At 40.8% G+C, this 21,353-nt stretch overlaps 1 protein-coding gene across 1 annotated transcript; it reads left to right on the top strand.

Annotated features, from left to right (window-relative positions):
* Positions 1–18,881: 18,881 nt before the first annotated feature.
* Positions 18,882–20,403, top strand: LOC131232344 (transcription factor bHLH36-like). Its single transcript, XM_058228576.1, has 3 exons — positions 18,882–19,264; positions 19,351–19,695; positions 20,034–20,403. Exons 1-3 carry the CDS (start codon positions 18,974–18,976, stop codon positions 20,112–20,114), a joined length of 717 nt encoding a protein of 238 aa, XP_058084559.1. The 5' UTR covers positions 18,882–18,973; the 3' UTR covers positions 20,115–20,403.
* The last annotated feature ends 950 nt before the right edge of the window (positions 20,404–21,353 follow it).

Here is a 21,353-nt window from a genome sequence, read left to right as displayed (position 1 = left end):
CTTTATATCGGGAGGCAAAGAGCACTAAGTACAATCCAGCTGAAGTCTTCACATATTGGTATATAACAAAGTGTAGAAATTTGCACATGAAGATACCCTTAACATGCAATAACTAATAGATAGGGCTAAAATGTTTAGATCTTATGGCCTTATGACAATATCAGCCAAGAATAGATTGCAAAGTTTAAGTTACATGAACCTTCACATTATTGCAAGACTTAATTAGTCCCTTTCATTCCCACTCAACTGCACACATGGTTTATGGATGGTTCCTTCCCACTCAACTGTACACATGTTTTTATGGATGGTGAATCCAGAACTATACATCTGATGAGTCATAATGCATGTGGTTGTTCAATGCCACAGTACACGAGGATTGAGTTCATGTTCTGATGGGTTCCTTGCGTGTTTGGCAAGAAAAAGAAAAACCTGGCTTAAAATGGTGTTACCTGATACCGAGCTATAACCTTTTCCTAAGAGAATCTACATACATATGAACCTGCAAAAATCAAGCAACAAGAAACATCTTAACGTGGACATGGAATTTCTTCATATTTCTAACATTTTTGGTTTTCAAACTCTACATCAGAAACTTATATCAGAAACTTCAGGTTTTCTCAGATTACTCAGTATTGCAAAATCAAAAAATGATTTAGCCTCAAAGTAGACACCAACTTGGTGAAAAAGGCCACCACCAATCCACCAACAAAAAAGGGCATCCACCTAAATTTGGTTGTGAAAACAAACCTGTAGTAGATTTTATTGTTGCTCTGTAAGTTCTCAGCATTGAAAATCTGAAGATCATTGCTAGCATCACTTGATTTCTAGTACTTGAATCTTCATGCACTTGATTTCTTGGCTAGTACAAGAAAGCACCTGAAAGTATTAGAAAAGACACCCCAAGAACAAGTATTTTCCTATTTCTGAAATATGAAAAAAAAAATGCAATTTGGATTGAAAGATGAGATGGACATATTAACTCTACCTGTCTTCTGCCTGTTTTTGAATCAGAACTTATGGGAGTATAGAATTTCTAGAATTTCTCAAGGCTAGGTAGCCTAGAGTGATAAAAATGCAATAAGGGTTTTGCTTCAGTTATCTGGGGAAATTAAACAGTATATGCATATGGTACATATCACCAATTGTGCCACTCGTTCAGCATTCCCACACTCATGCCAAAATCTGTTCTGGCTCTAGCTGCTAGCTAATGCTACGTCACTACCATGTGTTCACAAGTTCACCCTTTCCATTTATAAATGAATAATTTACAAATAAAAGTAAAAATAAATAAAATTTGTTGAGTCCCATTTAGCAAGCAAATGTGTGACATTTGTAGCATTTGTTGTCTAAAATGTAGCTACCATTAAAACATGAGCTAGAATTCAAATAGTGCACAATTCTCAATGTCTGGTTCTCATCCACCATATGGCATAAATGCATGGCAAGTTGGCAACCCCAGACAATACAAATTACCCTTTAAAAAAAATAAAGAGCATACAAAATAACAAATTGAGGCCCCATTGTTGAATGTAGCCCAAATCCACACTTGATTCTGTGATCTTAACAATCTGATATTGCTCATTGAATTCGGGCCTCTAGCCATTTTATTTGCTAAATGCCAATTTGATAGCTAAATGGTGTTGAACTACCATTGTATCTTCAGTTTAAATCTTTAGTGTTTCAGTAAGCACAATAATCAATAACTTAAATGTGCATTTTATTAAATGTAAGCACTTAAAAATTGCTTCCCAAGATCCTTCCATGGGTACTACACTACATTCTTCAGCATTGCGACACTGCATCCACATGAAACTAACCACGCATGCGCATTATATAGGAACACAATTAATAGCATAAGCACACATCCTAGCATGATCATGGGACCTGTGACTGCATAAACAATACATGACCATCAAGCAATATGCAAAGATCTGAAACAATCAAGTCAAGGACCTTAAACGAATAATTTCCACATAAATAGATTCCTAGTTGAATTCTTACCTCAAGCACAACATCAGGATTAATTTCTGAAAGGGTCTGAGCGTCTGTCTTGGTCATAATTAAAAGATATGTTGCTAAAGTGTTTGATTTCACAGATATTCAAAGCATGTATTTTTACTATTTGTCAAAAGATAGTGATATATCAGCCTTTTCGCTTCACAATCCCACAACCATTTGATGGGCTACGGACTTGGTATTTCATCTCATGAAATCAAAATAACTATTAAATAAGGGTAGCTAATGACCTGCTTCTTCTTTTTCAGCGACTCCTCTGCAGCAGCTATCTTATCTGCACATGCTTTTCAAGATCAGATAGCATGCTCTTTTCTCTCTTCCCTGAAAACCAATGCAGTCTCGCATATCAATTAATAGTACTTTTTATGTGTAAAGTAAATTTCTAAAATTGTGATGTTTCCTAGCATTCACAGTTGGAAAGTAGCCATCAGTCACATGGCAGCAACGTTGCTATCCAGATGATCTCAGTGAGCCATCATCATGGTCCAAATGCTCAATCCGAGCCGTCCATCATGCAAAGGGGCTCGATTTAGCCAAACCCATGTTGACTTTATGCACTCATGCACGCACACGTGTTGGTTTCAATGGTCACAAATGGACTGCCCTACAACTATTGTAGCTGATTTCTTCCGTGGGTCACGCCGAATTTGATCCAAAACCGTCCCTTCCCAACCGAAATTTCGTGAAGAATATTATAGATGGCGTGGATTTCTCAAAACACCGATTGAAGTGGGCCCCACCAAGCATCAGCGCAGCTTCCGTGCGTGAAGTTACGCACGTCCAAGATTTTCGGAAGTTCCGGGAGGTGGTGACCCACCTATGATGATTAGATCAATGATCTGGACCGCTCAGTAGACTCCAACGACTCAGCTAATGAAGACCTAGGAGAGTGAATTTGAAGAGAGCTGCATGATCAGTTTTTCATCGTCCAAACGCAGTTCGAACGGCGGTCTAAAAAGCTAAGGAGGGCCACATAAAAATGGATGAAAAATGGTCATATTCGACCGGTTTTCCGTGTACAATCCAATGAACGGACCCGATCTCACAAGAAACACCAAGAAATTGGCCCACCATCATACCAGCGCAAGACTATTTCACAGCCTCCGCACGCCGAGAAAACCGGCCGATGTGGGCCATTATGCAATCAAATACAAGATCAGCTTGATTATCCAGACCGTCCAAAAGGTGGATAGGAGGGTTTTTACCCTTCTTATGCAGTTGGAATTCGCGGAATGGATGACCATTCGTCTCGGTTTCAGTTCAAACGCAACTGTTTTGCGTTGTTGCTGCGTAAAACAGAGACTCGTGTCCGGCTCTGTTACAAAGGACGTGCGGAGCAAGGGGGAGAAAGCGGAGGAGTTTTTTTATATAAAGTTGGACGTGGAAGTAGAAAGGAGGATAGTTTTGGAGGGACGTGAGGAGTTGGGTTTGGACGGCTGCACAAGTGGAAGGCTTTGGCTGGAACAGGGGATGGTGGAGCAGATAGAGGGAGAGAGAGAGTATTATTTTTGAATTTGTTTATTTCAGATTACTGCTTTTTATTTTTTCTTTGAGGATGTTGAGCCTAAACATGTTTATTTTTGGTTCTAGCATGATCATGCTAGGCTAAACCTCTTAGCTAGGGCTAAGAGGTGAAGCCTGTAGCGAGATATGGGAGATTATATTTTGTGCCTGTAATTTAAAATTCATGAACTGAATGTGATTTTTAGTTGATTATTAAAGGAATATTTTTCTTAGTCTTTAATGGTCTGTTGTGATTGAAATTACAATAGGTTTGCTATGGCTTTGAGTATTCCTTTTCCCTTTTTATTTTATGACGTCAGGAAGCCCTATTGTTCACCATCGTCTCCTAGGCATGGTTGGATGATGGTACCCTTCCTGACTTTCATCCGCTGTTGATTGGTTGGTAATTAGTTTAATCATGTTGTTTGCTTTGTCTCCTGGGCATGGTTAGATGATGGAATCCATTCTAATTCATATACCTTTCATCTCTTGAAAACCAGATCAAGTAAGTTCAGTTTAAATTCAATAATTCTTGATGCAGGCATAAGATCTCCCTGATCCCTACAAGTGGATCCTCTGAATCCTTAGTTTCCTTCCTCTGAATTACTTAAGTTTTAGATAATTATTCCACAATTATTCCCTAAATTCTATTTGATTGAGATTACATCTTTTGCTAGTTCTAGATCTAGTGAGTTCCAGATCACGTACAAGTTTCAGTCCCTGTGGATTCGACCTCGGTCTTACCGAGTTTATTACTACATCACAACCCTATACTTGGGGAGTGAACAGTCAATCAAGGTATATATGTATCATCTCATCAACCCTTCTTTTGACTTCAAATTAGAGGTTAAATTAGAGGTTAATGTAATTATATTAAATGCCAATATGGATGGTTAAATGTAGGACTTGTGCTTTTTCAAAACTCCTCCTTGGAGTGTATTTTAGTCATAGAAATTCTACAAGAAGGTGAGGACTCTCCCTTTAAGTTTTCCACTTAAGTTCATTAATCTTGATACAGAAGATGGATAATCTCTTATATTTAGCATCTCCTAAATTACTTGATTAATTTACTTATCTTACTGTGTGAATATACTAATTTGTTATGCAATTGACTAACTCTTGTATTGTATAATTGTCATGTCTCTTTAATTTCAGTAATCATGAATGCTTTGATTGCTACATGTTATCTCAAGTTACATAATTTGTTAATTAATTAAATATTTTTAAAATAGAAAAAAATTTAAAAAAAATTTATTATTTATTTTTTTAACAAAACTTTAAAAATAATAAAAATAATAAAAATAAACAATTCATTGATAGCAAGGGATACATGAAACATCCATTCGGGCGAGACCTGAGCCAAAAAAGAGGAGGCCCCGCCTATCATATCCTATAGAATAGAATTCCTATGAAATTTTATGATCGAGCCAAGGCCCACTTTGTCCAAAAAGATCCTAGCCACCCTTGACTAGATGAGGAAGATTGGAGGAGTCTCGGAAGAAACGGGCCACTTGCCTTGTGCTACCTTCCTTAGCCAAGCCGTTAGTAGGCCCATTCACCTCCATAGGAATCATAGAGAGCTGAAAACACCCCTTAGCGCCAATCCTACGGATCCTATATCCATCCAGTATCTCCAAATCTAGGCGGGGGATGAAAAGCCATTACGATAATCAACTAGCCATTTGGAATCTAACTTAATATGCACCCTGCCAAGCCCAAGGGTAACACAAAAGGCCATCCCATCATATAAAGCTCACAACTCAACCATGTTATTGGAGGCATTGCCGTAACTGGAGAAGAAAGCGAAAACTAGATTCTCAAGACTATCCCTACAAATGCCACTGCCCCCCGCAGGGCCTGGGTTGGCCAGAGCGGACCCATCCACATTAAGTTTAAACTAGCCTTCGCTGGGCCTTAGCCATCTCACGACGGAGACGGCAGGGAGGGGGCGGAGAGGAATGGAGACTGACCAAGAACAGCAACAGCCGACAATAGGGGAAGCTTTGGGTGGCAATGGAAAATATTTTCCACCCACCAATTGGCTTTGTTGATGATGGCAAGGGGGGAGATCGGACGGTCATCGAATCTAGCGTTGTTTCTGGCTATCCAGATTTTTCAAATGAAAAAGATTGGGAATAGGCACAGGATAGCTGACTGGCTGGTATTAAGAAGGGGCCTCTGCCACCACCAACTGAGGCGATCCTGAATCGAGCAATGGCGAAACAATGGAGCTCCAAATGAGACAGCAATGTACTTCCAAATATTAGCAGCCAGATCTCCGTCCAAGAAAAGATGCTCCAGCGATTCAGGGAGGGGACCTGGGCTCCGAACAACACCACAACACTCACGTTTCGATGCTAACTGGATCCCTTTGGACTAAACAAGCTCGTCAACTGGGATGACACCTGCAAAAGTCTCCATAAAAACGTTGAGATTTTGGGGGCACCTTTGGGTGCCACACCCATTGAGCTCAGGCTTTCTTTTGACCACTGCTTCTGCCAATGACCTAGGCCGATTTAACCGAGAATACGCCAGTGGGATCTAGGGGCCAAATGGGACGATCTTATCTAACGGAGCAGCAAAAACCACCTTGTTGAATGTGGTCTAGGATCCAACTAGGAAGGGGAAAAGGAGCATCCGGCTTGACCCCATTTTACCCTAAGAAATCTGTCATGCGAAGGCCCCTAAGGCCCGGAGGAATGAGAAGATTAGAAGGGACGTCAATCAGGGGGCCAAGACCCGTCCAATTACAGCTCCGCATGTTGCACTCCCCTTGATTTACTTCCCATTGGATGTGCCTGTCTAGGATGGGAAACAGCCACAGCAGCCTTTTCCAAAGAGGAGAGGCCCAGGCGGGAGGATTGGAAGGGCTGATAGATCTTCCTACCTGCAAATATTTGGAGGTAACAAAATCAGCCCACAAGCTACCAATCTTTACGAATTTTGCTCCCCAGGCCAACTTCAAGTGGAGGGCCTTCATGACTTCTAGGAGTTTCCTGATTCCCTACCCTCCCTCATCCTTGGGACAGGAAATGGAGCTCCATTTCACCCAATGGAGCTTTTTCCTCCCCTTGCGCCACCCCCAAAAGAAGTCGGCGAAGGCCATATCCATGATATCAACACCTTAGCCGGAATTACTATGGCGGCCAGAATTAGATGCTTGTCACTTGTAATTGCTTAATGATATCTTTAAAGGTCTTCAAACTAGTGTCTATTCTAATGGATTGAATGAAATTTATTGTGGACTTACCATCTTGCAGACTATTTGTGTTATGTGTGGCTTTAATCACATATTTTCCCCTTCGTGGCTTTGATGGTATATTTTCCCTTTGTGGCTTTAATAGAATATTTTTCCTTTTGCAGCTTGATGTAATATTTGTGTAAACTTGTGGATTTTTGAGTCATAATGTGGAGTTCAATATGATTTTCGAGTGAAACTGAAGTTTGTTTATTGATTTTCCAGTCACCTTTTAAGTTCTTATGATTTTCGAATGACATCGGAGTTCACATATTGATTCTCTTCATCTTGCGAAGTTTAGTTGCATTGTGATTTTTGAGTAAAGATGAAGTTCATTTACTGATTTTTTAGTCACCTTACGGAGTTCATGAACAATATAATTTTCGAGTGAAGTAGAGGTTTGAATGTTGATTTTCTATTCATCTTCCGGAGTTCACTTGTATTGTGATTTTTGGGTGAAGGGGAAGTTCACATGTTGATTTTTTAGTCACATTTCGGAGTTCATATGATTTTCGGATGAATCTAAAGTTCATTTATTAATTTTTTTAGTCACCATGCGAAGTGTCATATGATTTTCAGGTGAAGCGGAAGTTCACTTGTTGATTTTCTAGTCATCTTACGGAATTCACGTACAATGTGATTTTCGGATGTAATAGAAAGTCATATATTGATTATCTAATTATCTAAGTATATTCACTCATATTGCAATTGGTACTGCATTGTCCTATGGTGAAATTATATTGATTAGATATATTTCTGAATATTTAATCATGATTTCGAATTATGTTATTTAATATAAATCTTTGTCTTGCGAACTATACTGAATTATGAATTATGAGTGCATAATCTTAGATGTATTTCTCACTACGATAGCCATTGACGCTATTAAAACATATCAATTGATTTATGTATAAAGCGACACGATGGGGTTCACTTGGTTGCTAGAACAGATCAAGTAGTTGAGGAGCTAGACGAGGTCTTAGTGGGACTTATTGAGCTTCATCATTAGTTGATAGATTTTCATTTTTTATTAGTGTGCTTTTATTATTTGAGTTGTATAAGTACTGTATAGTCACTACATTTGAATTTTTATTATGAATGAAAAATTTTTACTCGATGCATGATTTACTCCACTAGTGATTGCTACTAACTCTGATTGATGACAAATTTGTTTAAACTTAAACTGATATTTTAAAAGTTATAAACGCTCGGGTTTTTAGGAAATGAGTAGTATACTCAGGTTTTAAAACTTGGAATGTTGCATCTCGAGACTTAGTTGCCGACATGCGTTTGATAGTATCATTTTTATCCTCATAATATCTCTGACTTAGACGAGTCACCCCCTAATAAACTTAACTCAAATGAGTCACACCCGCTCAACCGAGTCCCAACAGGACAAGTCATTCTGAGTCCCTCCGCGGACAACCCAAATAATTCTACTTGCAAATCAATAGCCATCACATTATAAATAGCATGTGAAAGGGTTTGGAAGTAGATTTGAAGGGAACCATAGAATGAAGATATGCCTTGTCATACGGTTGGCATTTTTTGTTTCGCTTCACCCACTTAAGATTGGGGTACATCCAAACACAGTCATAGTCAACCATCATTTTTTGCTAGTAAAGATGTCATGTGCAATGCATAGAGAGAGAGAGAGAGAGAGAGAGAGAGAGAGATGATTTTAAGTCATAAGAATAGCGGGAAAGTTCTAGTAAGCTTCGTAACAAGTTTCTTTTTGCCAAAGAGTATTGTGAATTTGCTTACCAAACAGCGTCACTCTACTAAAAACCCTTGTCTATGTTCTCCATGCAGTAAACCTTACATCTTCACCTTGATTGCCTAGCACGCCCTCTCAAATTGCTTAAAAACAGTAAGGGCGTGTTTGGGAACCACTAAAAAAAATGCTTTTTAACACATTTTTTTTCTCCCATACACTGGAGGCCTGTTTGGGAGCCACCAAAAAAAAAAAAAAAATTGCTTTTTTAACACATTTTTCTCTTGTGCACAATGATGTCAATGCGTATTGAAAGCATCCCAACAGCTGGGGTGAACCTAGGATTGTGGCCCACTCAATTGGAGCCTGAAATTGCATTGGAGCGTGCTTTTGTGACGGTGGATTTGTTGAAAAAGGAGGGGACAACTTTCCCAACAAATGCACGTCCACTTGCAAATTTAATGAAAAATGTGAAATGAGTTGCATCCAAACACACCAGAATGGTAGGTGTAAAGGGATTCCACCCGCACTCCTGGTGATCACCCAATGTTATGAGTGGCCAGGGAGCACGTGAGTTTGCTGACGTGTTGGATTTTAAGCTGTTGATCTGATGCGAGCCTGTGGTTTGGGATTCTTTGAATGGACCCTACTCTGTTAAAATAAAATTTCTTCCAACGGATTGAGAGCTTCTCTCTGTCTTAATCATTAATAAGTTGCAGCTCACATTGATTTAATCAATAGTGGGGGCGCCTACTTCTTTTCTTACTATGGACCAAAAACCTCCCACTTTTAAACTATTGTAGGAAACTTGCCTATCTATTTCTTATACGTCATACATCTGCTTGCGCCAACGAATGCTTAACGGATAGAGCTGCTAACAGTGGAAAAGTCAGTTTTATCTTTTGTTGACGGCAGATATTATTGTTTGACACTACTCATGTACAGACTGAAGGAGACATAGAAGTTGTAAGTCATATTTTCTTTCTCATTTCAGGGCATGGGCCCAAATTGAGGCAGATGTGAAGCCCAGGCGGGCCACGAGACAAGAAAAAGTGGAATTGAACGCTAATCATTGCAATAATTTGAGGCCATTGTGGGACCTATTTTGAGCTTTGGATATGCCTATTTTTTGTCTCATGCCTTGAAATGAGCTGACAAAATAGACAGAGAGAATTTCTCACAAACATCAAGGTGGGTCCTGCATACCAGTTTAGGTGTCACCAAAATCCAATTCAATAAAAGGACCGAAGAGGTTAAGCCAGGGTTTACCATGATGTTTTGATGAATCTACTCCATCCGTTATATTTTCCATTTCCTGTTAGGGCATAGGTTCAAAATTGAGGCAGATTAAAAGCTCGAGTGGGGCATATGACAGGAAACAGCACAATTGAGCATCCATCATGGAAACATCCTAGAGCCATCACGGACCAACTTGAGATTTGGATCTACATCATTTTAGGAAATACACTAAAATGAGCTAGAAAAACAGATGGACAGGTAGATAATGGGACCCACAATAATGTTTTTCACAAATCAGAAGCTCAAGTGGGTCATATGTAAAGCTGAGCAGAATCCGACTCGATCTGGCGAATCGACCCGATCCGGTGGATCTGACCCATTTTGAACCAAGCCGAAGGCCTGGATCGATGTGAATCAAGTAGGACCACTCAAATCCGATCGTACAACGGATCGAGTTCGGATCATGGTCAATCTGGACCGATCCGATCTGAAATCCAAACAAACCCTAACCCCTCTTTCTCTACCCGAAGGAGGCGTCACACCCACTCATCTCTCCTCCTTTCTCTCTCTCTTTCTCTCCAATTTCCCTCCTCTACTTCCTTCTCTCCTCCTTTTCTCTCCCAATTTCCCTCGTCTCCTCCCTTCTCTCCTCCTTTCTCTCCTTCTTTCTCTCCGGGTTTCTCACGTCTCTTTCTTTCTCTCTTCCTTTCTCTCCCTCTCTCTCCCTACACTCAACTCGATCCGACTCGATTCGGTTTCCCAAAACAAGTCGGATTCGAATCGGGTCAGGCCAGTAATGATTCGGATCAAATCGAGCTGGCCCTGTTGGACTCGGTTCCGAATTATATCGAGCTCAAGTCAGGTTCTTGAAAAATCGGATTGAGCCGAGTTGGACCCAATCTGGTCTGACTCGACTCAATGCCCACCTCTAGTCATATAACAATAAATAATGGGATTAAATGTCCACCACTCAAACATGTCCATCTTGGAGTCTAACTTTGAGCTTTAGATTTGCCTCATTTCTTGAACCATGCGCAAAATGAGGTAGAAAAGCAAAATGGAAAGGATAGATCTTTCACAAATATCAAAGTGGCCTAAGTACTGCTAATGTTAGGTTGGCACGGCAATCAATGCCAATCAACCGCCGGCTGAGATTGGTGGAATTTAATTCCAAGGGAAAGATTGCTCGACCATAGGTGCGCCTGCCATGGTGTTTGTGATCCATTAGATTTTTCATCTCATTTTGGGACATGGGCGAACAATAAAGAAAATTCAATGCTCGAGTGGTTCACACCTCCAGGAAACAATGGAATTGAACGTCTGCCATTGAAACACATTGGGACCATCATAGAGCCCACTCTAAGTTTAAGATATGCCTCTGTTGTTAGCCCATGCTCTAAAATAAGGTTGAAAATAGATAGGAGTAGATTTCTCACAAAATAAAAGTGGACCCATGTACGGTATGGGTTAGGTTATCACGGCAATCAAATGTGCCAATCAAAGTGCAGACAGCTTTGGTGGCTACTTAAGTCCTGGGGGAGTTGTGTGATCACCGTGATGTTTGTAATAAATCCACTCCATCCATATATTTTTTCTATCTCATTTTAAGACTTGCCGCTAAAATGAGGAGGTTTCAAAGCCAAGTGGACCAAATGATCATCCCACAGTGGGGATTGAACGCCTGCTATTAAAATATTTATAGGATTACATAGTATTTGTGAACTAACACGCTAACAAAAAAAAAAAATCCCTAGTGGGGGTGGCTAACAGTGAAATGTGAACTGAAAAAGGGGGGGGGGGGGGGGGCTTGGGCTGAAACAGTTCAAAATCAGGGCCGGGACCTACCCCAGGCCCGGCCTGTTGACAAGACCCATGGGACTTGGGCTGCGAAGTATGGCACACAGCGCGTAGGCACTGTTTTGCTGGAATAGCTCTGTAGTCCACACCATGATGTATGTGTTTTATCCACACTGTCCACCCATTTTGGAATCTCATGATAGGGAATTATCCCAAAAATGATGCAGATCTAAATCTCAAGTGGACCACACCATAGGAAAAAGTGGTGACTAGACGCCCACCATTAAAAATTTTTGAGGGCTACAAAAGTTTTACCTGTGTTTTCCCTTCATCCAGGACTGTCCGACCAGGTCTGTGCAACCTAATCAACAGGTACATGGCAAATAAACGTTTCAGTGGGCTCTAGGAAGTTTTTGATGGTTGGCATTCCATCACCACCGTTTCCTGTGGTGTAGTCTACCAGTGATTTGGAACTACCTCGTTTTTGGGCTCATGCCTCGTATGTGCTGATAAAAAAAATGGATAGACGGAGTGGATAAAATACATACATCATGGTGGGGCCCACCGAGCTTTTCCAGTAGCACTCAGTTCCAATGTGGGTGCTGTGTGCCACCCTACATAAGACCCAGATTATCCATGGACAGATAATCCATGGACAGATAGACTATCCACTCTCAAGGATTTGTGGGGTAATCAGAGGCTCGCTAATCCACAGGCACCTACACCCAAACATACTTCCCGCACACGTGACAACGTAGCTCATGCATTCGAGATCCAAGCTGTCCATAAGGAGGGGCATGGCATGTAGATGCACCCGGACCCAAGAAATAGGGGGCTCTGCTCATCGAGTGTGGAAAAATGTACGTTCAATGTGGGCCATTGGACAAGCTTTCAATCAACCATCCCTTTGTTTCTTGCACTGTTGCCCACCTACTCAATGGGCCAGCCTGATCATTGCACAATTTGCCTAACCACGAGGGCCAATGTAATGACCGACTTGGATTTCACACAAATGATGCATGGCCTGCTGGGCGTGTGTGTGTGCTCTGCAATACAGGCGTATCGTTTAAGCAGACCTCTGTACGGGTACATGCAAAATAAGTCTCATCTCATGCCTGAAGTTTTGATAAAGCAATCTAATATAAAATGTACAGAATGTGGACCACTAAGTTATTTTGTACTCTTATAAAATATAAATCCAATAAAGCTGCCAAAAGGGAATGCTCTTGAACTTATTTGCGAACCCTAACTTTGGAAAAGATGATACACCAAATCTAATAATAAAACATAGAAGAAGAAAAAAATGAGATTTTATCATTAAAGATGGCTAGGTTCCTTGTATGTTTTGATATCACATGTTTGCTTGTAATATATTGATGTGATAGAATAATATCTCATAATATTATTGCAACCATTAATTAATGTGTGGGGACTTTAGCTGTCGGATGTATCCTGAACTCTTGGAAAACTCAAGTCTACAGCATAAATTTTAACCCGAGAGAATCATGTTTTGTAGAATGGATGTATTTTTGCTTATTCAGTGATAGATATTGTTACGTTTTTTAAATACAATAGAAATTAAGATTTTTAAAATGTCTCAATTAATTTATTAAGTTGTAAAAATCTTCATTTAAATATTATCAGACTTCTATAGAAAACCAAAATCAAATATTTGGATTCAAACATTCCTTTTAATCTTATTGCCAAAATCGTTAGAATGTCGATGTCATACTACTTTCAAAATAAAAGGTTCTCTTACAAATCCATTTCAGACAAAAATAAGTTGAAATCCAACATACAAATTAACCTTATAGCAATGCTAAGGCAGTGCACAAAGACAGGCACAATAAACCCCACCTATGCAGATTGTAAATGTATAGGGAAGGAGAGGATTTTCTCCTCTTTCTCACTTTTCTCTTTTTGTCTCTTTATGTGGTGATGCCTGGGGGTATGGTCATCCATGGCTCTCTCTCTCTCTCTCTCTCTCTCTCTCTCTCTCTCTCTCTCTCTCTCTCTCTCTCTCTCAGATATGTGCCTCGAAAAATCAGTGTAAGCCCAATCTTATAGGCATATGGATGTGACAAGGATGATCTCAATCGTAGATCGTGATGACCAAGTTTCCTAGGTGAACATAATGTTATGTCTTAATTAATTCGTTATGTCACTTTTTTTTAATATGTGGTGTCACCCTTAAAAACATTAATAAGGGTTAAGTATAGGAGTGATTTCTCTAAATGTCCTTGGGAAATCGATATTAGACACAAGGGAGAGTTGTGGCACATGAATCTCAGTACCATGTTATACCATAACCATCATACATTTTAAGGCAGACATGTGGTCATAACATGATGAAAGGAATGGTCACCTTGTCAAGGGGACTGACTTAGGTCAGGATGGACAATCTCCGCCATTAAGGGCCAACTTGCTATTGATGGGTCTTCGCCCTACCTTACATGGGAATATGAGTGTGCAATCAATATAAGATCTTGTTGGACTTAATGAACACTTACATTAGTGGATCAAGATAAAGTCACAAGTCTATGAGCCCATTTGTCTAGACAACGATCAGACTTGATGATGTATGAAACCGGAGGACATATGAGAATTAAGATCTTTGTTGTATGGCTTTTGATCACTTTACTAAGCTACTGCATGGCCAATGAAATTGGATGTGGCTGAGTACTTTTATTAGAGTCTGTAGATTCTTACATGAGCCAATAAAGGATCTACTTGTTTCTTGGGAACATGTTGATGGTGAGATCTAATAGATAAATAACTCATCAAGTGATTATTTGCACTAGGTATAGGACTTGAAATATTTTAAATTTTTTTATGAGGATTTCTAACCGTTGAAGTTTGTGTTAGTTATTAAAAATATTTTCATCACACCTAATGATAATATGATGGTCCACTATTCGATCGGTTTTCTCTGTTAAAATACTTGGGATGCCAGCAGTTCGTCTTTGCCCCGAGTCGGTTGGGCCAATCAAGTGTGGCACACCCTCTTACCTCCAAAAATCTCCCTCTTTTCTTAGAAATTAATGCATTCAAGGAGCGATTCCGGTCGAATGCGCAGCGCAGGCCAGGGGGGTCACATTGGCGTCATAGTGTGTCTGCTGTGATCGGGCAGTGGGTCTGGTCCCAGAGTGTGGACCTTTCCCCACTTATTTCTCCACAGCGACAAAGCGATAGCGATATGGTCGCATTTCGCAGCCATTTTCGGTAGAAACCAGCTAGCAACTAGCTCCATCGAGGATCGGCTATGGCAATGGTGGAGTGGGCCCACTCTTGGGGGCTGGGGTGGGGTCCTGAATAAGCTGATCCCTACCATCATTCTTTGGGAGATTTGGAGGGGAAGAAATGAAGCAAAATATGAGGCTTTGCATCCAGCTTGGCAAAAGCAAGTAGCGCGTGTCATTGGGTGGGCCCATGCGATCATCAACTCGCGGGTCCCTACTCCTTCTAGAGCGTGGGATCATAGTGGCATCCTAGTAGGTCTTGGGATCCCGGATCCTGCTAGTCTCTCTAGGAAGGCCCAAGTTGTGAGGTGGGTTAAGCCCCCGGCTACATGGGTGAAGCTTAATGTGGATGGGTCCTCGTTGAGAAACCCAAGATTCGCAGGAGGAGGTGGAATTTGTAGAAATGATCTGGGTGATTTTATTTTTGGATTCACTGCGGGGTATGGGGTGTCGTCGAACACCGGAGCAGAAGTTAAAGCGGTCCACGATGGGTTGTTATACTGCCTTAGAAGGGGTTTGACCAAGATTATAATTGAATCGGACTCTCTCCAAGTAGTGGACACGTTCTCTGGGAAGTCCACGCTTGGTTGGAAATGGAACTATTGGAGTTGCAGGATCAAGGGCCAAGTCAGTTTACACCATACTCTCAGGGAAGGAAATGGGCCGGCGAATGCCTTGGCTAGGCTGGGTAGCTCCTCGTAACTCTCAGCTTATTTCTTAGCTAGGTCGAATCTTCCCTGGGAGGTTAGGGGGCAGATTTTTCTTGACAAGCTGGGGTTATATTCTCTGAAGGCTTAGGGAAGATGTCATGTTGTTCGCCTAGGGGTGGAGTGTGGGTTTTGTTTTGTTTTTATTTTTTTTCCCAGTTTCTTTTGTCTGTTTTACGATAGGATCCGCCTCGCTTCTTTCAGGAGGTCCCTAATCTGTATAGGGGGGGGGGGGGGGGGCCACCTGTTAGGCTGCCCTCCGGGAGTTTAAATGGAATATATTTTCAATCTTCAAAAAAAAAAAAAAAAAGGTACATCTGATGGATGGCTTGGTTATTTCTCCTGTCTGCCGAGATGGCATATGTATGCAATGGCGTGTGTGATGGCCGATTTGTACACGCGCGTGGGCTTAAGAGTCTCGACGCATTTCTTGCAATACGTCGGATGTATTGGAGCGAGTTTTTATAGGAAGTTTACAAAATAATACTTCATTAGTATCTTATTTACATCCTGGTACCTCTTTAAACTAACTTTTCATTAAGGTACATTATTATTGTAAAAATAGTTTTTTCTAATTCTGTCCATGTAAACTTCCTAAAATGACAAAAATGTCCACCAATGTCGCTTAGTTAAAGTTAAATAGGCAGCGAAATGTATATATCATAATTAGGTGCTAAAGTCACGCTGCTAACTAGTAGCTGGGGCTAGCGGCTGGCGCTCTAGGGCCCACCATGCTATATGCATTTTATTCACACCATCCATCTATTTTTTTTAAGATCATTTTAGAGTATTAGACCAAAAATAAGGTAGTTCCAAATCTCAGGTGGACCACACCACATGAAATAATGGGATTAAACACTTACCATTGAAAACTTCTTGGGGTCCACTGCAATGTCTTTCTTGCCATCCAATCTGTTGATTAGGTCACACAAACTTGTATGAAGGAAAAACACAAATCTCAGCTTGATCTAAAATTTTTGTGGCCCCTAAGAAGATTTCAATGGTGTGCGTTTAGTCGCCACTATATCCTACAGTGTGGTCCACCTGAGATTTAGATCTTCCTATGTGTTTGCCAGAAACTACCAATTAAATCATGGAACTTCATCAGTCTACACGTGGCATTATCTAAGCCTTCCGAATCATTGACCCGTTGTGGATTTAGCCTAGTCTGAAAATCATACTAACAAGAATTCCTGTTAGAGTTACACTAGATTTTTTTTTTACTAATATATATATATATAAGCTGGGGTAATTACAATAGAGGTTTCGGGCCAACCCGAGAACAAAAAGAACAGGGCCCGCCTATCATAAGAAGGAAAGTAAAAGGTGACAATTAATGCTCTCTCAGATTACCCAGCCTCACCCTGTCTAGAAGAAAAAGACCTTTGGGGAATGAGGGACCTCCATCAGATAATTGAAAATCTTACATGCTTGGGATCCACTACCAATTTTTGCTTCACTATCGGCAACACCATTAGCCTCCCTAGGGGTGTGAGAAAAGGAAATTTCCATCTCTCCTCAGTGCTATGATCCGCAGCCGACAATAGCACATAGACCAAGAAGAATGAGAAATCTCTAAAACAAGTGAGATAACGAATTTGGAGTCACTGGCGACTTCCACTCTAGCGAGGCCCAACTTAGCACAAAGGGAGAGGCCCTCCCAGATGGCCCTAATCTCTGCTTTAGAATTGGAGCCAAATCCATATCCAGAGTAGAATCCAAAGAGGAACTCGCCATCGCCATTTCTACCGACACCTCCCCCACCCGCGGGGCCCGGATTCCCAAGAGACAAGCCATCAACATTTAATTTAATCCAACCTCCCTTAGGCCTTAACCACCTAACAACTTGGATCTGTCTAGGCTTCAAGAAAGTTCCATCCATGCCCAATTCGGCTAAGATAGAGGCTGAGAAACGATTAAGCATCTTCGGAGGAGGAAGAGAATATCCAATCCAAGACATCCAGAAGAGGACAGAAGATATCACTTTGGTAGCACTGGGGAGATAGTTATCAAACCAAGCTGCATTTCTAGTTTTCCAAAGTTGTTGGGATTGATACTGCGGAATCGCACATATTTGAATCTAGGATAGCAATCCAAGAGTACCAAGCAAACACAAGTGAACATAAAGATTTTACGTGGAAAAACCTTTCGGAAAAAAAAAACTACAGCATAAAGCGACGGATCTTCACTATGAAAATAGAAATTACAAAGAAAAAGGACATACCCAATTCAAACAACCTCGAATCTCACCCTTGTTATACCATTTAGAAACCCTTGGAACCCCTTTAGAAAGCCTTAGCATACTTTAAAATAACTCTAAGGACCCCTATTTATAGTCTAGGAAACTCCTTTTTCACACCGACTTTGGAATATATAGTCTGGAAACTGTCTCAAATTTACGCAGTCTGCACACAATCTACATAACCTTCGATTAGTCGAGTCAAAGCTTCGATTGGTCGAACCTGTCCCTCAACTGGTCAAGCGTCCCAGAAATCCCAAATATATTGTTAATAGACTTCGAGTCGAACAGGCTTCGACCAGTCGAAAGGGACCTTCGACTAGTTAAGTCAGCCCCTCGACTCGACTGGTCAAACACCTCAAACTCAAGATTAAAGATATCTATTTTAACAACAAAAGTTCCCAGAAAATGACATCAGGGGCCAAGCTTCCAATAGATGAGTTTACACTAGATCCCCATGAATCAGATGGTTCTGGATCATCCTTAGTTTCCAGGACATGATCCATTCACAATAAGATCGATGGTTTGAAAGGTCCCGAGTGGGTGCCTGTGTTCGTGAACTGTAAGGACTAGTTTTCAAGGATTTACAGGGTGCTGCAGGAGAGTATAAAGATGATATACATGCACTATACATGGCCAAATAAGTTTTCAATGGTAAGCGATCAATCCCCGTTGTTTCCTGCGGTGTGGTCTACCTTAGATTTGGATCTTTCTTATTTTTGGGCTCATACACTAAAATGATCCAGAGAAATGGATGGACGGCTTGGATAAAACACACGTCATGGTGGACCCATAGAGCACCGACTAGTAGCCACCTGTCTGGCTCTTTAATTTTAAGCAACCTCGTTAACTGATGGGCATTCTTATCATTTTAGGAACTTTAACCGACGGAAGTATACCCTTTTAACAATAACTTCATTAATGAGGTACTTCAATAAAAAGTTAATTTAAAAAGGTACCAGGATATAAATACCATTATAATGAGGTACTATTTTGTAAAATTCCCTTAAACTTTTTTTTTACTTTCACACTCACACCCACACGCCTCAGTGGGTTCACGCTGAAACTCCTGTGAGTCTACCACCACTGAGCCATGAGTAGGTACTCCTGGAGCAAACCTCTTTATGAAATACCAACACCAAAGATAGTCAAAAGACAACCTACCCAAAGAAGCTTATTGAGTTCGCACCTGATCTCACCTCTCTGAGAGAGAGAGATGGCCCATGAGAGATCTCCTTAATCAACAGAAGATCTTGTTCTCTTCTCAAACTACTGAAAAGCATGAATTATATTCCACCCACCCTTTATTTCCAGCCGGGAGATGAGCTGTGCTGCCCCATCACTTCCACCTCGACTGTCATAGTTGAGGACCGCCATCAAATGCCTCAGATGATCAACCCCAAGAATCCAACAGCTCACATCGAAACTTCCAGCAATTGTGATAACAGCAACCAAAGCAGCAGCAACAAGAAGAAGAAGATCATGCACCGCGACGTTGAGAGGCAGCGAAGGCATGAGATGGCGATTCTCTACGCTTCGCTGCGGTCGCACATGCCACCAGAATATCTCAAGGCAGCCCACCTCCCCTTCCACTTTCATGGTTTCGTTCTTTCTTTCAGTATTTCTTCGGGAAGGTCTCACATTTACATGGTTTGTAGGGAAAACGGTCGATCTGCGATCTCATGAAGGAGGCAGCAACTTACATCAAACTCCAGGAGGAGAAGATCCAACGGCTGATGGAGAAACGAGATGGTCTAAGAAGTCTGATCTCACCATCCGCATTCAGTTCCAGATCTTCCTGTGTGCAAGAAGGCTTTCTCTTGCCTTCTGTAACAGTCAGACCTTGTTATGCTGGTGTCGAGGTAGTTATCAGAAGCAGCGGGCCACGAGATGGAGTTCTCTTCTCGACAGTGATTTCTGTGTTAGTAAGCGAAGGCCTTGATGTTGTGAGTTGCATTTACACTAAAATAAATGTGGATTCGATTTACACTCTCCAGTCTGAGGTAATAATCAAGGCCCAAGTTCATCTTTGGTTATCCTTAGATTACAAGAGATCAGTGAAAGATTTGGTTTTTCACAGCTCTAGGTCGGGTTTGGATGCACAAGAAAATTTGATTGCGAAATTTCAGTTTAACAAATAGAAGAAGCCCTCAAATTTTAGTTACATTTCCTTCAAGTCTTACTTGAATGTAACATAATCGCAATTTGGATTCTGAAATCATCAACAGAAATGCTTATGAAAAGAAGTATAATTTTGTTATTTAATAATTCATTAGCTTATGTCGCAATTCGATTTGGTAGTGCATCCAGAAGCAACCCTAATTTCTAATCCTAACTACAGGCCAGCAATCAAAGTGAGGTTGATTTTCATGCGCTGCAACACAGACTGAGAGATTTGGTTAGTTGTCAGTTGGGAATTTAGGATGACTGGTTGTTGCAAGTACTCATCTCCTACATCGCTTTCTACCATCTCCAACGTTGTGTGCAAGCTCGGGGATTCCTGTTAGAGTTAGGGTTAGGGTTAGGGTTTTCTAGTTGAGCCAAGAATCTCTTTTTCCTTTCTAACTGTTAAAACAATCAGCACAAGAAAGGGAGAAGAAAGATATTGGATTATCTATATTCCTTTTATGTGTCTGTCAAAGATAAGATCTTGTATGGGTGCATATGATGCTGAGTGAGAACCTACAAAGAATGAAAATTTTCTCCTTGAGTTGTATTCTTCACTTCCTGTTATGAACATCTTTTAAAAAAAAAAAAAAAAAAAAAATTTAACTGCCATTTCTATTCAAATCCTGTTATGAACATCTCATACACCATGTAGGTTTTGTTCAAGGACATACATCATCATGACTTCCTTCTCTGTGGAATTGCATTTCTTTTCCTTTCACCAACTCGAAAGTAATGCAATTTCCACTTGGAGACTGGCCTCTCTCAATAAACTTTCTTTCTTGGCTATCAGATTGCAATTGCTTTTCCCTTTCGAATCCAGTTTGTAGGTAATGTGATTTCTGCTTGGAGCCTAGACTCTCAATATGAATGTTAAGGAATGTAATTTTGATTTATTCATCTCCACTTTATAAGACTAGAAATTTCAATTCTATTCTATCATGCTTTCAAACACAACCTTAGGGCCTGTTTAGTAGATGCCTAAAAATGAGTAAACTCATTTTGGCTAATCATAATTATGATTTAGAGATCATTCGTTTTCATTATTTCTTTTCTTTCTGGACTCCCATGCTTGGCCTAGACTCCGATATCAGTTTTGCATAATTTAATAAATGGTGGAGACTCTTCAAACATACACAAGGGCAATCAAATTGTCAATGTGGTATTGGGTGGCTAGAATCGAGGCTCGCCTGGTCAATGTGATATTGGGTGGCTAGAATCAAGGTTCTCAAGAGTAGAATGGTGGTCCACCTTATTCACATTCCCAGAGAGGCGAACTCGGTGGCGAATAGGCTCGCTAGGCTGGGGAGTGCTAGACAAGGTAATAGGCAGTATATGTTGCTGGGAGAGCTCCCATCGGCCATCTGTGGCCTTCTATTCCTTGATAGAGTGGGCCTTGGCTCGCTGCAAGAATGCTAGGCCCCCCATTTTTCTTTTTTCTTTTTTGTTTTCTTTTCCTTTACAATAGGTGGGCCTGCTTCCTTATCTTGGTAGG

This window comes from Magnolia sinica, chromosome 18, assembly GCF_029962835.1.
Source record: "Magnolia sinica isolate HGM2019 chromosome 18, MsV1, whole genome shotgun sequence".
NCBI classification, from domain to species: domain Eukaryota; kingdom Viridiplantae; phylum Streptophyta; class Magnoliopsida; order Magnoliales; family Magnoliaceae; genus Magnolia; species Magnolia sinica.
The sequence above is the reverse complement of the archived record's forward strand: the minus strand, read 5'-3'. Positions and strand labels throughout refer to the sequence as shown.

Excerpts from the sequence above, each read along its gene's own strand:
- LOC131232344 (XM_058228576.1), top strand. The coding sequence starts at position 18,974 with ATGAATTATATTCCACCCACCCTTTATTTCCAGCCGGGAGATGAGCTG. Across the intron at positions 19,265-19,350 it reads TGCCACCAGAATATCTCAAG|GGAAAACGGTCGATCTGCGA; the intron begins GCAGCCCACCTC and ends CATGGTTTGTAG. Across the intron at positions 19,696-20,033 it reads TTTACACTCTCCAGTCTGAG|GCCAGCAATCAAAGTGAGGT; the intron begins GTAATAATCAAG and ends TCCTAACTACAG.